The sequence below is a fragment of the Aquarana catesbeiana genome, linkage group LG08, assembly GCF_042186555.1.
Source record: "Aquarana catesbeiana isolate 2022-GZ linkage group LG08, ASM4218655v1, whole genome shotgun sequence".
NCBI classification, from domain to species: Eukaryota; Metazoa; Chordata; class Amphibia; order Anura; family Ranidae; genus Aquarana; species Aquarana catesbeiana.
In genome coordinates this window covers 114,765,310-114,781,328 of record NC_133331.1, presented here as the reverse complement: position 1 = coordinate 114,781,328, position 16,019 = coordinate 114,765,310, and the positions used below count along the sequence as shown (strand labels likewise).

The following is a 16,019-nucleotide window of genomic DNA, read 5'->3' as shown; positions in this document are numbered from 1 at the left end:
ACCTGAATCCGATTAAGCATGCATTTCACTTGCTGAAGACAAAACTGAAGGGAAAATTTCCCAAGAACAAGCAGGAACTGAAGACGATTGCAGTAGAGGCCTGGCAGAGCATCACCAGGGATGAAACCCATGCGTTCCAGACTTCAGGCTGTAATTGACTGCAAAGGATTTGCAACTAAGTATTAAAAAGTGAAAGTTTGATGGATGATTGTTAATCTGTCCCATTACTTTTGGTCCCTTAAAAAGTGTGAGGCACATATACAAACTGTTGTAATTCCTACACTTGATTTGGATGTAAATACCCTCAAATTAAAGCTGAAAGTCTGCAGTTAAAGCACATCTTGTTTGTTTCATTTCAAATCCATTGTGGTGGTGTATAGAGCCAAAAAGATTAGAATTGTGTCGATGTCCTAATATTTATGGACCTGACTGTATATTGTATGTTATATTTTTCATAGTCTTTATGGGTTATTACGTCTAAAATAAATGATTATAATAATAATAATAATAATTTAATGATAGTGACCCTTTAAATTGACTATTTTTTTGATATTTCAGAATAGATGTTAATGAAGCATCATACAAGCAAGGTACAGCTCCCATTGACAAAGATCATATGTTTTGGACTAGTAACATATTAACTTTCAGAATTTAGGATTGCACGTTTAAAAGCCTGTAAAATAAAGTATAACTATATGTAGGGATCCTGCCCTATGATGTTGTGTACCAAATTAAATTTAGTATGATTTGCTGAAGGGCTGTAACCAGGCCAAGCACCTTTTTCTGGTCTTTGAAGGTACTTAAGCTTTGTGGGTTATTTGCTACTGCCTGTTACTGTGAAGGAGGTTCCAGTTATCTGTGTGGGAAGGACAATCACTGAGTTATGAATATATATCTGACCCAATCAATCTCTGAGGTCCATGTTCAGTGGTATGATTTGTAAGATGATAAATATTTGGGGCACCCTTCCAGAGTGTTCTCTGCCTCCTGGACTTTTGCCTGGAGAAGATGTGTATTTATAGTGTCTCTCTGCTTGGGCCTTTCCTCAGCCTGGGCATGTGTGCCAGAGGCCCGGGGACTTAAAGCTACCTGCTATAGGGAAAATCTGAAGATAGTTGGATTTGGAAGGAATCTTTTTGTTGGGGAGTGTCAGAGAGGAATTGGGTAAACCCTGCTACCATCTAGATATTGTACAAAGGATTCATAGCTCATAAATCAAAATATCTTTCATTGCTATCAGATAGTCAAAAGCTAGATTTTTTGGAGAAAGATCCAGTGCAATTTTAAAAAAAGAGTGCTCTTACAGGGTCATATAGGTCTGTCTGGCTGTTCTTCCAGGGTCAGCAATTCTGTCAAAGGAGCTTGTTACTACTTCTTTCAGAATACCTGTCCTATTTTTGTGCCCCTTTGAGTATCCTGCACTTCTAAACCCTCTCTCCTAAAATTGAGTTTGAGGTAAAAAGAATAAACTAATTTTCACCTCACCATACACCAAGGACCAGACCCTGAGAGGGAAATGTTAGCCTGCCACACTAATTAGGGGGTCATTTCACACAACCCCAAGAGGAAGAGTGCTCCATATATAGGTATCTTATATTTTTTTCCTTATATAATGACATTATATTAGACCTCTTCATAGAGAATATTGTATAGCTCTTACTAGCTACATTCAGTTATAGATGAAGATGGATGAATGAATTGATAACTATTATGATCATTTTCAACAGCATATGCATCAGTTGTGCTTTTTATTATTAGAATTGTTAAAAATCTAACAAAAGATAGAGGTTAACATTCAGTCTTGTCATGAACACAAACAAAAAAAAAATAAAAAAAAAAACAAAACAAAAAACAGCTTCAAGAATTGGTTTGACATGAACATAGAATGACCAAATGATTGTGGTCCTCACAATGAATGGGCTATAACAAAGTCCTTTTTTTATCAATATACAGGGAAACTTGTACCATATATAATAAAAAGAGTTCCTGTTGTCAGCACTCAACAGAGGTAGCTGGGCCAGTACTGAAAATCTGTTGGGATTGTTGAAAATTTTTGCAGAGTCTCTTAATATAAGGGTCTACTACAGGAAATGCTTGCTAAAGGCACTTACAAAAAACCCATTGCCTTTGTTTCATGCATGCCTGAAGCATTTTCATACTCGATACACACTACAAATATGCATACCTCAACATCAGCAAACTCATTAACTTGCCAAGTACTGGCAGCATAGGTCTTTTAACAGAAGTGGGTCCTGCAATATGCCTATTTTGCCTTTATGTTCCACAACAGCTACTTTATGAGCCTCAGTAGTAGTTACAGGAATATAGTCCATATTTTTACTCGGAATCAAAGGCTTTCATGAAACAAACCTTTATAAAAAAGTAAATATGTCATCACAAAAAATGGCTGCCTCTATTAAGCTCAGTCAACAGGCACACTTTGTTAAAATTGTCACGTTGCTTTGAAAGTAAGGAGGAAAAAAATATTCATTTTCAGCAGGACACATCTGGGATAAAACTAATAAATATTTTCCACACTTACTTACTCTGACCTGCAGTAAGTTATTAGTTTACATACTTTATAATAGGCATAACCATATTGGATGGCTGCTGTTTTTGCTGCTGACTAGCAAGTCGTATCTACCCCAACAAGCGAGTGGATTGTGGGCTTCACACTAGGATTGCAGTCAGAGGGCCAATATGGTATGGCCGTATTCTAAAGATTGAGTTGTTCTTGCCATATATAGTCAACTGTACTGAAATAAATTATTCCTTTCAATGGATAGAACTAGCTACAAAATATGTACAGTTTTAATACATTTTACATTATACTGATCAAGGGTAAATTGTGAATTCTGCAATAATAGAAAGCGTATACTTTTAGTGAAGAGGCTTTTGCTTCAGGACCACCATGTCAACTGCTATATTAAAGGGGGCAAAACATAAAATATGTTATATGAGGGTTATTGTGAACTAAGCAATAAGTCCTAATGCCACTGTAGTAACTATAGCAGCATCAATCAAGGCATCATGGTGACCCCGAGCACTATTCTTCCCCAGTTCCATCTTTTGTTCTCTTGGCAGCCATATTTCAGGAAAGCTGTCTTCAGCAAGGCAGAAGCAGGAAAGAAAAATGCATCAAAAGTCTATGTCCCATCCTGAATTGTCATCAGGGGGAGGATCATCATTATCTTCTGGAAAACTGTCAAAATTGCTTGTGTCTGTGGGGGATGAAACCTGCAATAAAACGAGAGACAATGAAGAGCTTTACACAAAAATACTGAAGGCAACCAATTTATTGCTGCTATTTACATAGAGAATACAAAATCTTCATTTTAATGAGGTCTATATTGCATATTTTACTGAGGTCTATATTGCCAAAGAAGGGGTTTTGCTAAAGGTCCTCATAACCAGGTCAAGATGGATTGCATTACTATAAAAGTTTTGTAATCAGAGGGACCAATGTAGACAGAGATCTATAAGGTCAGTCAAACAGGGAACAGGGCACATTCTGTTTTGTAGCTGATGTTAAGGTCTTAAAATCTTAGCAGTCAAAAGGATGCCCTGGTACACATTCCTTCTTTTACCAAGCATTTCTGATACTGGGCTTGAAAGTCATCATGTTGTAGTCTTCTAACTAGTCAGCAGGTGGAGCTCTAGGAACAGTCTGAAACCAATTAAGGCAGAACATGGCTAGAAAGCTACATGTGCTGAATACTTCTGTATTCCACATGTCTGATACCTTATTATACAGCAGAAGCCCATGTTTCATAGGCCACACAACTATTATATAATTTATAATATAAACTATTGTTTGTTTACTGAACTGCAACTATGTTTACCCTATATCAGTGATTGCTAAAGATGTCCTAATTTTTAAAAAGGACCTTGAACTAAATTGACATCAGCTCCCCACTCTGTGTCAAAAGGCTGCATGGTAGCTGTAAAAATAAAAAACTCGAGGGGAAAAGTTGAAAATTTCCACCCTGCTTCAACACTGGACAGGGTAACATCATGATACTTTTGCCAAGAGAATCCTGAGAATACCAAGTCCTGTACATTGTGCAGGTGTGTCTATTCACAAGATTTGGAATCCTCATCATTTACTGGATCTTACCAAAAGAATCATGACATTGACCTTGCATAAGCGCTGTGAGTAGAAGGATGGAAGGTTAGTTCATTTTCCAACTTTTCTTTTTTCTTACAGCTTTAATGGCATTGTTTTGTTGTGAGAGTGAGGGTCTTATGTAACCTGTTAGTGCAAGGTCCACTTTTCGTTTGAGTAGATTTCTGGGGAAAAAAGAGTGTTTTAAGAACAGAATTGGAAAACAGTCCTCTGTGTACACCCATAGATAAAGTATTTAGAAGCAGCAGAAAGTAAGAATGGGAAAAAGAACTTACACTTGGTATAATAGGAGGTGTCAATGTACCTTTCCTTAAACCTTCCCAATTAAAGCCTTCAAACCATCTAGAAAGACAAAAAAAAGTAATCTTTTTCATATTCAAAATAGCTAGCATTTTAGATGTTACAGAATCAAATCAAAATTTACAAACACCATTGCACACCTAGTTGGCAATTCATGCAAATAAAAACTCTAAATACTCTGTTCAGATACAAATTACTAAAAAAGTTGCAGTACAAAAATAATACAAAATATATAGAGGTTTAAAGGATCCCTAAAGTTATTGTTTTTTTTTTTCAAATAACAAACTTGTTATACTTACCTCCACTGTGCAGCTTGTTTTGCACAGAGTGGCCCCGAACCTGGTCTTCTGGGGTCCCTTGGTGGCTGTCTCAGCCCCCCCCCCCCGCAAGGACTCAACACCTTCATGCGAGCTCCCTCACATGGTGTTGAGTGCTTGCAGGCGTGCTCCCGTGATACAGCTGGTGGCCATAGCGGCTCACTGTATCACCCGGCCCCGCCCCCCGGCGTACCACATCATTGGATGTGATTGACAGCAGCACAAGCCAATGGCTGCGCTGCTTTCAATCCATCCACTCTAGCCAACCAACGACCAGGCTGAGCGTCGAAGAGGATGTCGAGGGTGAGCGCGGGACTTTCGAGGGGTCAGGTAAGTAAAATGGGGGGCTTTGGGGGCGGCGGTATTGTCAGATGTTTTTTCACCTTAATGCATAGAATGCATTAAGGTTAAAAAACTTTTACCTGATGGGGGCAGGAGGCGGAGCCTAGCGGAGCAGACATGCAGTGTTAGAGCTCCACACCGCTGAGGAGAGAAGAGAAGGACAAAGCGGAGCCTGCAGGCTCAAAAGGTATCCATTTGAACCTTTTTGCCCCAGGGAACAAACTGTGAAAGTTTGGGCAGGAAATATGGTACTGGGAGGAAACCGTGGCAGAAATAAAAATCACCTCACAAAGAGCTCACAGGCACTCACTGCAGCTGAAGCAGCTCCAGTCACCTCACAAGATACAGCATCAGGGCGCTATCACAGACAGAAAATGTCACAGCAAGACTCTCCATTTGAGTCAGATACAGAACAAATCCTCTCACAAACTTCTCCACAAGCCTCCTCAGTATCCCCAGTAATATTATTACAATTTGAAAAGATGCTTCATAAGGCTTTAAAACAAACCTCAGACCAAATAACAAAAAGCCTAACCAAAGAAATAAGAGAGCTGGGAAACCGCACCGCAGCCTTAGAAATAAAAATGGATGAAATTGAAATTACAACCCAAGAAAATATAACAGAATTGGAACAATTAAAAAAAGAGAATTTAATACTTCAAACTAAGCTTGAAGATTATGAAAATAGAGCCAGACGTTCAAACTTGCGCATAAGGGGAATACCTGAAACTGTGACAGACCTGCAATCTACTATTACTGCTCTATTACAAGAACTAAAGCCAGATATCCCTATTGAACGTTTAGAACTGGACAGAGTACACAGAGCCCTCACAGCCAAAAAGAAAGATGGACCCCCACGTGATATAATCACAAAATTTCATTATTACAGAACGAAAGAACAAATACTAATTGCTGCAAGAGAAAAAAAGGAACTTAATTTTCAAGGACACAATTATCAAATTTTTGCTGACCTATCCCAACTTACTATTACTAAAAGACGATCCATGAAACCCCAACTAATGGAACTGCAACGCCACAACATTATGTATCAATGGGGCTTCCCCTTTTCAGTCAGATTTAACTACCAAGGTACAATTTACAGAAGCAGATCAGCAGATGAACTACAACAAACCCTTTTAAAATTAAATCTGACAGAACCCACAAGCAGCAACACTCCCACACGCAGAAGAATGGCATCATCTTCACCTTCAGGCAGCACCCAGAAAATTTCAGAACAAAATGGGAATCATCATTCTCACAAAAGAGGCCGTTATGCCACATCATCCATGGACCAAGAAGATTCAATGGACTGACATCCTAATTCCTGATATCTCTTCATTTATTATACTAAGAGATGGTTCTCTATAAAAAAAAAAACTATATTTATAACTGAGTGTAACTACATTCTGATAGTCACACACTGTGTGGGATCATGTTACGTTCCAATTATATTTCTTATTACTTCTGTTTCATATAGCCTTAGAATATATAAGTGAAATAAGGAAATTCTTGTTCAGTTATATATTATCAGGTAATAACAATAGATTTATTACTTTTTAGGACAAATATGTTCAATAATCCAGAAGTAATGGAAGCTTTTTCTTTCTTTTCTTAAAACAAATATATTATTACCTAACTAGTTCCTAGAATTATGTTTTTGTTTATTCTAATCTGAAGCAATACAACCTCAATTTTATGAGTTAACATATCTAAACAGTTACATATGAATAAAATATGTAATTGTTTACTCTAAAAGGGTTAAAATCCCCAAATAATTCAAACTATCTTCATCAATACCAATGTTATTAACAGTACCTTTCTAACTGAATTATTTAGCCTAGGGCAAGACTAACCATATACAACCACCCTGGAATAAATAATTTCAACAAAAACTATATTCTGCACTCCAATTAATGAAACATCATTTTGATGTCTTTTGACATAGCACTTCTCTCCTGTAAGCGGAAGATCCGTGTACCCCCATTAGCCCTCCTCATTCTCCCAACCATATTATGTGGGAGTGTGACGAAGGCACTTATTCCCCTGAGAGAGATATTTATTCTCTTTCACGGGTAAATTGTGATTACTTGCAAAAAATAATTTATACAATGTATCATCTAATCTCATATGTTTTTTGTTTACTCTTTACTCCAGAATTCACTGGTTTCTTTTCTATCTATTCATCTCTTCAGTCCACACAGGTTGATCTGCGCAGTCAGCTCTGCATAACAAAAAGTAAGTCAAAACTATTTGATCTATTGCCATGGCACCACTGAATATACTTTCCCTGAATGTTCAGGGAATAAATGTCCCTCAAAAAAGGACCAAAGCCTTCCGTACTTTCCATAACAAGAAGGCTCACATAGTATGCCTCCAAGAAACACACTTCACCAAAGATTCTACTCCAAAATATATTTCTCCTTTTTATCAACAAATTTACACGGCTTCTGCCTGTACCAAGCAAAGGGGAACTCTAATTGCATTTCACCGATCCACACCATTCACCTTATCATCAGAAATTAAAGACCCAGAAGGTAGATACCTGATACTCATGGGTTATATAATGGATACAGCAATCACGGTGATTTCCTACTACGCTCCTAACAAACAACCTACACCATTCCTCTCACATATATTACAAGTGATTAATACACACAAAATAGGAACAGTGATAATGTGTGGGGATTCGAACCAGGTCCTCCTCCCATTTCTAGATAAATCACCTTTTACACCATCCAAAATAACCTCTAGATTACCTTTTTCTCAACTTCTTTCCAAATACAATCTGGTAGATTCATGGAGAGAAAGTAACCCAATGAAAAAGAAATTCACTTATTTCTCGCACCCTCATCAAACCTTCACCAGAATAGATCATATTTTTCTAACAATAGGAATGATACCAGAAATTATTGCATCAGATATAATTCCGATTCCGTGGTCTGACCATAATGCAGTATACACTACTATAGCCTCAGCCATACCAAAAGCGCATGACCCAACGTGGTACTTACCGGACATAATGCTCAAACACCCACTACATCAGATGGCCATTGAACAAGCTTTAAAGGAATACATATCAATTAATAATACAACAGACATCTCTCCAATAACACTGTGGGAAGCTCATAAGCCTGTCTTGCGTGGTACAATACAAAGACAAATGGCACTATTTAAACCGGAACGCAAAAATCTAGCAAAAAAACTAGAACACAATTTTAATGCAGCCTACATATCATTTCAAGATAATCCATCTCAGAGTACAAAATCTCATCTTGAAAAATCTAGATTGGAATACGATCTATTTCTCACTGAGTCAGTTGATAAATCCCTCAAACGCTCCAAACACAATTTCTACATGAATACAAACAAACCAGGTACATATTTGGCTCGGGCATTAAATTCAACAAACAAATCTTTCAAACCAATACGTTTGAAATTATCAAAAAATGTTTACACTTGTAATCCAGTTAAAATAGTCCATAAATTTCACTCACATCTCGCAACTTTATACAAGACAAACAATGAATTTAATCCTACAGAGGCTGAATCCTTCTTCTCAAAAATAACCTTACCTGAGTTATCTCAGAATCAAAAAAGCAGTTTGGATGAGCCTATAACTATAGATGAAGTTGCAAACGCCATAAAAGACCTAAAACTTAACAAAAGACCAGGCCCAGACGGCTACTCGGTTTTATACTATAAAACATTCTCAGAAATACTCTCTCCCATTCTCACTGAAACTTTTAACAAACTTCTAGATGGACATTCTTTTCGGCAAGAAACACTAATGGCAATTGTTTGTATGATCCCAAAACCCCTTTCTGATGATACTTCCTGTGTGAATTATCGGCCTATCTCTCTGTTAAACCTCGATATTAAATTATTAGCAAAAATAATAGCAAAACGCCTCAATAGCATTATAGGAAAATTAATACATAGAGATCAAGTAGGCTTCATGCCAAATAGACAGGCAGGCGATAATATACGCAGGGCAGTGTTATTGGCACATATTGCTAAAAAACGGAAAATCCCTTTATGTTTTCTATCTCTCGATATTAAGAGGGCATTTGACACAGTATCCTGGCAATATATGCAATATTCATTACAAAAATGGGGTTTTGGACCCCACTTTTTAACATGGATCAAAGCATTATATAATAAACCCAAAGCCTATATAAAATATGCTGGATACAAATCTGAAGCCTTTAATATCGAAAGAGGTACCCGACAGGGTTGCCCATTATCTCCCTTATTATTTGCCCTTATACTCGAACCCATGGCCCAATACATCAGAACAAACCAAACTATAACTGGCATTGAAGTAGGAGGTATTACACACAAATTATGTATATTTGCAGACGATATATTACTTTTTCTATCATCACCACAGGTCTCTGGTCCTAACTTAATACCAGCTCTTGATGGATTTGCAGCCCTATCCGGCCTTATGATTAATCCTAAGAAATGCCTAGTGCTTAATATATCACTCACAAACATGGAATTGATCCCGGCTAGGGCTGCACTCCCATTCACATGGGCAGAAAAATCAATCCCATATCTTGGAATTCATTTAACAGCATCTCATTCTGACTTATTCTCAACCAATTATCCTCCTGTATTAAGACAGATCACAAATCTAATAAAACAATGGTCGCAACTTCCTTTATCCTGGATAGGGAAGATTAATGCAATCAAAATGACTATTCTACCCAAATTGCTTTATCTATTCAGAGTCCTCCCTATTCCAATTCCTTCCTATTTTTTGAGAATAATACAAAAAAGAGCAACTTCGTTTATATGGGGCTCTTCTAAACCACGTATACCTATACACACACTACATCTTCCCAAAAATAAAGGAGGCCTGGGATACCCTAATTTTACTAACTACTACAGAGCAGCACATTTGGCCAGTCTGTCCAAATACCATGCAAAACAGGAAATCCCATTATGGGTATTTATAGAGGCTTCAGAAAATGACCCCCTATTAATATCAAATTTATTATGGCTTGATCCTAAAGACCGCTTTAAAATTCATAATCCTATAACTAAACACTTCTTATCTCTCTGGGATAAACTAAAAACCAAATATCAGTTACAATCTCCACACAATCCTCTCCTTTCTTTTATCAGAAATCCGGCCTTTTATCCGGCATGGATCTACCCAAATTCTTTTAAAGCTTGGACAACATCAGGCATTCAGACACTAAATGACTTCATAGCATCTAAATCATTCCTTTCATTCCCATCGCTTAGAGAAAAATATGATCTACCAAACTCTGAGATATTTAGATATCTCCAAATCAAAAATTTCTATACACCATTCCTAAAGGGGGATACACCATTATCCCAATTATCCATTTTTGAGTCAATCTGTACAAAAGATCCATTTGCTAAAGGTACAATTTCATCACTTTATAATCAATTATATGGAGTAGCAAATCTTAATAGACCCTCTTACGTTCAGAGGTGGGAGGAGGACCTGGGACGAACTTTAGAAGACACGGACTGGTCTAACATATGGCTCACATCTAAGTCATCTTCACCCAACATCTTAGCACTGGAGACAAATTATAAAGTCCTAACTCGCTGGTACCTTGTACCCGCTAGAGTGGCAAAATATTCACCTAATACCTCAGCTCTTTGTTTTCGAGGATGCCCAGAAATAGGCACATATTTACACATATGGTGGACGTGCCCAGTAATCCAAACCTTCTGGAAGGAAGTCTTCGTGATTGCATCTAAAATATTTAAAAAAGGGGCGTGGCCAAGATGGCGATGTGAGCGGCTGCTTCCCAGAGAGCTCCGCACATCGCCGACATAATCCGGATCCATCTGGCTTCTAAATCCTCCGGACACATCCCTGCTGTCTCTGGGGGGCTCACAGACCCTCTATCTCTTGAGGGGGAGGATAATTTTTTTGATCCGGGGCCGCGATCGGGTCCGCCGGACGCTCCGGCCTACCTCGAGGCACTAGGCCGCAGCCGCGGACTTTCCTGGTGGGCCGCGCCGCGATCCGGATGACCCCTGGCGCGGTCGGAGCCTCCGGAACCATCACGGCCCACCACGGGCCTCGGATAAAAGCTCAGGCCTAGCCACGGCCGCGGAATCGGCCCGGATTGCATCCTCAGGCCCTACGAACAGCTAGGCCGCATCCGCGGCCTCCCCTGAAGATCTGAGGCCGCCGGAACAGCTGAGGGTGACACTGACCCCAGAGATCTGGAGGGGGAGAGCCCAGGAAAGCTGAGAGTCTCCATCTGGATTGTGGAGCAGGCCCTGGACCATCTCCTTCCCTGACACCCTGGGAGAGACACACAGAAAGTCCCTGTAGGCCTGTGGAAGTCCGAGGACAGCCCTGATTCTACTCAGCCTGCAGGTGAGGGGGCAAACTCTCTGGGGGGCACGTACAGCTCTAAATATACTGACTGCATACCCCTGAACCCCCCCCCCCTGATAGTCTCCCACAGCCAGCCACTAATTACTGCCCAGTCCGGGGCCTTGCTAATCTGAATGAGGCGCAGATCTTCTAGTGCAAAATATAGCAAGGGGGGCAAAAGGTTGGCCTTTCCACCACAGTCGGACTTCCCCCAGACGCCCACCTGTCCCACTCCGGAGGCCCATACCACACGCAGCACACATAGAGCCTCACAGACAAGCATCATGGAGCCGGATGACTCTCGTCCCCCCTGGCTGGCGGACGTCATGGCGGCCATAGCAACTTGCCAATCCACATTAACAACAAAAATAGAGGCTGTTCAGCTGGATATGGGTCTAATCCGTCAAGACATAGACAAAATTAGGTCGCGAGTTACCGAGACGGAACAAAGATTGAGTAACACTGAAGATACCGTTGCGGAACATGGAGCAACACTCCGTACGCTCCAGACCAAAGTAAAGGCCTTAGAATACAGAGCTGAAGATGCGGAGAACAGAAACCGGCGCAATAATCTTCGTATTATCAGTTTACCGGAGGGGGCGGAGGGGAACAATCCTACCTCCTTCATAGAGGGCCTGCTGCGAGACCTCCTACCGGAAGCCCGTTGGTCGCCCTACTACACAGTTGAGAGGGCACACCGTATACCGCCTAAGCCAGGGCCTCCTGGATCCCCTCCTCGCACCTTCATACTCCGTCTCCTTAATTTCAGAGACAGGGATGAAGTTCTTCGTGCCTCCAGAAATGTTGGGGACCTAAGATTTCAGAACACTAAACTGATGATTTTCCCTGACTATTCGGTAGAGACCCAAAAACTCAGGAAATCGTTTGACCAGGTTAAGGCCGCACTGAGATCACGCAACATTCGCTATAGTGTACTCTTCCCTGCTCGCTTGAGGGTCCAGGATGGCGAGACGACTCGATTTTTCACCACACCAAGGGAGGCCTCTGTCTGGCTGGATTCTCTGCCACAGATCCGTTGACCGACCGATCGGTACACACCGAATCTCCTCTTTATTCTTTACTTGTAACAACCTGGGCCCAAGTCTGAATTCACATACGAACTGCTCCATGGATGACTTAGTTTTGTTGCACAGGTTGTGCCCAGTTCATCCCCATGATGTGTTCAGACTTGAGGGGGGTAACCAACTATCCCCTTTCAGGAAAACTCTAAGTTAATGCCCCTGCCTAAGCATTTGGTCAGGAGACTGTTGACCTATGAGGCTTCATGTTACCTGCATACCTGTATCCTCTTAGTGATGGATCGACTTCACTGTGGGGTCACAACACGATTTACTTCTTCTCTGTTTGACTTCTAATACCCCACAGCCTGTTATAATCCATTAGCGGAGTTCTCACACTCGAAGGGCCGCTTGAACTCTTGCTTGCCCCCCCGTGTGCAATTTAGGGGGGTCGGGCTCGCCTCTTCCACGGACCCCTTGCTGCAGCCGGCGAGCTGAATTGGTTTGGGATTGAAACCCGCCTCAGTTTGGGGGGGCTGGGTGGGGTGGGGGGTGGGGAAAGTTCCCCTAATGGGGCTGTTCTAATTTATGTTAGAAGTTGGACTGTTTTCAGTTTGGTTCTGTTTTTGTTTTACAATTGTTTTTTTAAAAAAATTGACTCATCAGCATTGCAATGTTTTCAGGTATGTCCATTATGGGTCCGGGGGTCCAGTTCGGGAGCCACGACCTACATTGATCCTAACATTATTATCATTCTGAGTAACCATGTCCTCCCTTAATATTGTTTCCTGGAACACTAGGGGACTGAACTCCCCGGTTAAGCGTTCCCTGGTGTTCCAATTCCTTAAAGCTTACAACCCACATATATGTGTGCTCCAGGAGACGCATTTGATAGGAAGTAGAGTTTTGGCCCTCAAAAAACCATGGGTGGGTTATCACTACCACTCCACGCACTCCAGTTTTTCCAGGGGTGTCACTATTCTGATATTGAAATCCCTTCCTTTCCGGCTCCTGGATTTGGCCCTGGACCCTGATGGTCGTTATGTCATCATACATGCTAAAATATACTCTCTAACGTGGACCATTGTGGGTTTATATTTGCCTCCTCCGGCTTCACTACTGGTGCTCAACCAGATCACCGGTAAGATAGCTGAATTTGCATCTGATAACAATATTATATTGGGTGATTTCAATCTAGTCCCTGATCCGGATCTTGATAGAATGGCGTCTGCGGGGTATCACCATCCTGGGTTGATTGAGTGGGCGGACACGTATGGCCTGACTGATGTGTGGAGGTGGAGACACCCCCAGACCAGGGCATACACATGCCACTCGGCCTCTCACAGGACGTTCTCCCGGATAGACTTAGTCTTCGCGGGAAGTCCGGTCCTCCCACGGGTTACAGATATACAAATACTCCCTAGAGGAATTTCTGACCACGCTCCCCTGCTGTTGTCATTGGACCTTTCACTGGGCCCTGTAGACAAGATATGGAGGCTCTCGAGGTTTTGGATTTCAGACACGGCCGTAGACTCTCAATTCAGAACGGAGCTGCTTGACTTCTGGGTGGTAAATGTGGGCTTGGCTGACCCCACAGTTGTCTGGGATGCATTCAAGGCCACGACAAGGGGACAATACCAGACCATTATAGCCAGAGTTCGTAGGGAGCGCAGGGCAGAGTTGGTAAGGGCTGAGAGAGAGGCGAGTTGTGCAGAGATCCTCTTTGTTCGTACCCGGGACCCTATACACTACTCACATTTACAATTTATGACATCGGAGGTGGTTCGTCTTCGTACCACTCTTACCCAGAAAAAAATGCTGGCTCAATCCCAACGGATTTTTGAGCAGGGGGAGCGAGCGGGTCGCTTGTTGGCCTGGCTCTCCAGGGAGCAGGCGGGGGGGATGAGCATCTCCCACATCAGAGACCCTTCGGGACAGATAGTCCACACACCGGAAGAGATCAATAGCTGTTTCGCGGAATTCTATAGATCTCTCTACATGTCCAGGGCAGACTATAGGGAGGAGGACCTGGTGGCATACTTAGACAGTATTGATGTCCCAACCCTTACGGTAACATATCGTGATAAGCTTGATGCCCCAATTACATCCTTGGAAATACTCCGGGCACTCAAATCAATGCAGACAGGGAAAACACCGGGACCCGATGGAATCCCTATAGAATTTTACAAACAATACGCTGCAGAACTAGTAGACAAGCTTCAGGACCTCTTCTCTGCGTCGATGCGCCTCGAGAGACTCCCGGATACAATGAGTGAAGCGATTATAGTGGTGATCCCCAAGCCCGGGAAGGACCCTACTTTATGCTCCTCGTATCGCCCCATATCTCTCCTGAATGTGGACGCAAAGGTCCTGGCAAAAGTACTGGCCAATAGGCTTAACCTTGTCATCACTGCCCTGATCCACAGAGATCAAACAGGCTTCATGCCCGGGAGAGGTACTGACATCAACATTAGGCGTCTTTATACTCATATAGACAGGGCGGATGGGGAGTCCGGAGGAGTGGTGGCCTCACTCGACGCAGAGAAGGCTTTTGATTCCGTCGAGTGGGGCTACTTATGGGAGGTGCTCTCGCGTTTTGGGTTTGGCCCGGGCTTCACAAAATGGCTCCGCATGCTATATCATAGTCCTTCAGCCAGAATACGCACCAATGGTTGTCTATCGGAGAAGTTTAAATTGTTTCGGGGTACGAGACAGGGGTGTCCCCTCTCCCCGGGCTTATTTGCCCTGGCGATGGAGCCCCTGGCTATACTGCTGCGGGCTGACCCCGGGGTGAGGGGGCTTCAGGTGGGCCCAATCGAGGAGAAGATTTCGCTGTATGCGGATGACGCTCTGCTCTATTTGGCGGATGCGTCGTCCTCCCTGCAGACTGCACTAGGTTTAATTAACCGATTCGGCGGGTACTCGGGGATCCGTATTAATTGGGATAAGTCGATACTGTTCCCGCTCCATCAGTCGACCCCTAGGATCCCACACGTGCAGCTTAAATGGGTAGAGGACTTCAAGTACCTAGGGATTAAGATTAGTGGTAAAGTCCAGGATTATATAGACGATAATCTGCGACCACTTATGACACAACTAACGGCTAGGTGTGCTTCTTGGCGTTCCCTCCCACTGACCCCGGTTGGCAGAGTAAATCTGCTAAAAATGATTTACCTTCCCAAATACTTATACTTTTTTCGCAACACACCCATCCATATCCCTAGGGCCTTTTTCCAGAGATTGGAGGGTCTGCTGATACACTTTGTGTGGGCTGGGAGGCCACCCAGAGTGGCCAAGCAGATCCTATATCTCCCATTATCCGGGGGGGGACTGGCACTACCGAACTTTCAAATTTATTACTGGGCAGCTGTTCTTGTTACGGTTCGGTGGTGGTTCTCCCAGCCCGCACAGAATCCTGCTGTTATTCTTGAAGCAGCCATTTTGGGTTCTTTTGCAGCCCTGAGCAACCTTCCGTTTCGTGGACTTCGGGCTAGTCAGTCCATGACAACTCTGATGCGAACCACTGTAAGGGACTGGCAGGA

At 42.3% G+C, this 16,019-nt stretch overlaps 1 protein-coding gene across 4 annotated transcripts in view; it reads right to left on the bottom strand.

Moving 5' to 3' along the window:
- Positions 1–429: 429 nt before the first annotated feature.
- The window catches only part of PRKG1 (protein kinase cGMP-dependent 1), a 1,456,334-nt gene continuing 1,440,744 nt past the window's right edge, over positions 430–16,019 (bottom strand). For 2 of the 4 annotated variants that reach the window (XM_073596334.1, XM_073596336.1), the window contains 2 exons: positions 4,402–4,468; positions 433–3,237 (listed from right to left, as the gene is read on the bottom strand). In XM_073596334.1, the coding sequence (XP_073452435.1) occupies positions 3,139–3,237; positions 4,402–4,468 (166 nt within the window). In that variant the 3' untranslated portion in view covers positions 433–3,138. Of the gene's footprint in view, positions 3,238–4,401; positions 4,469–16,019 lie in introns of all 4 variants that reach the window. The other 2 variants (XM_073596335.1, XM_073596337.1) reach the window with 2 other exon arrangements.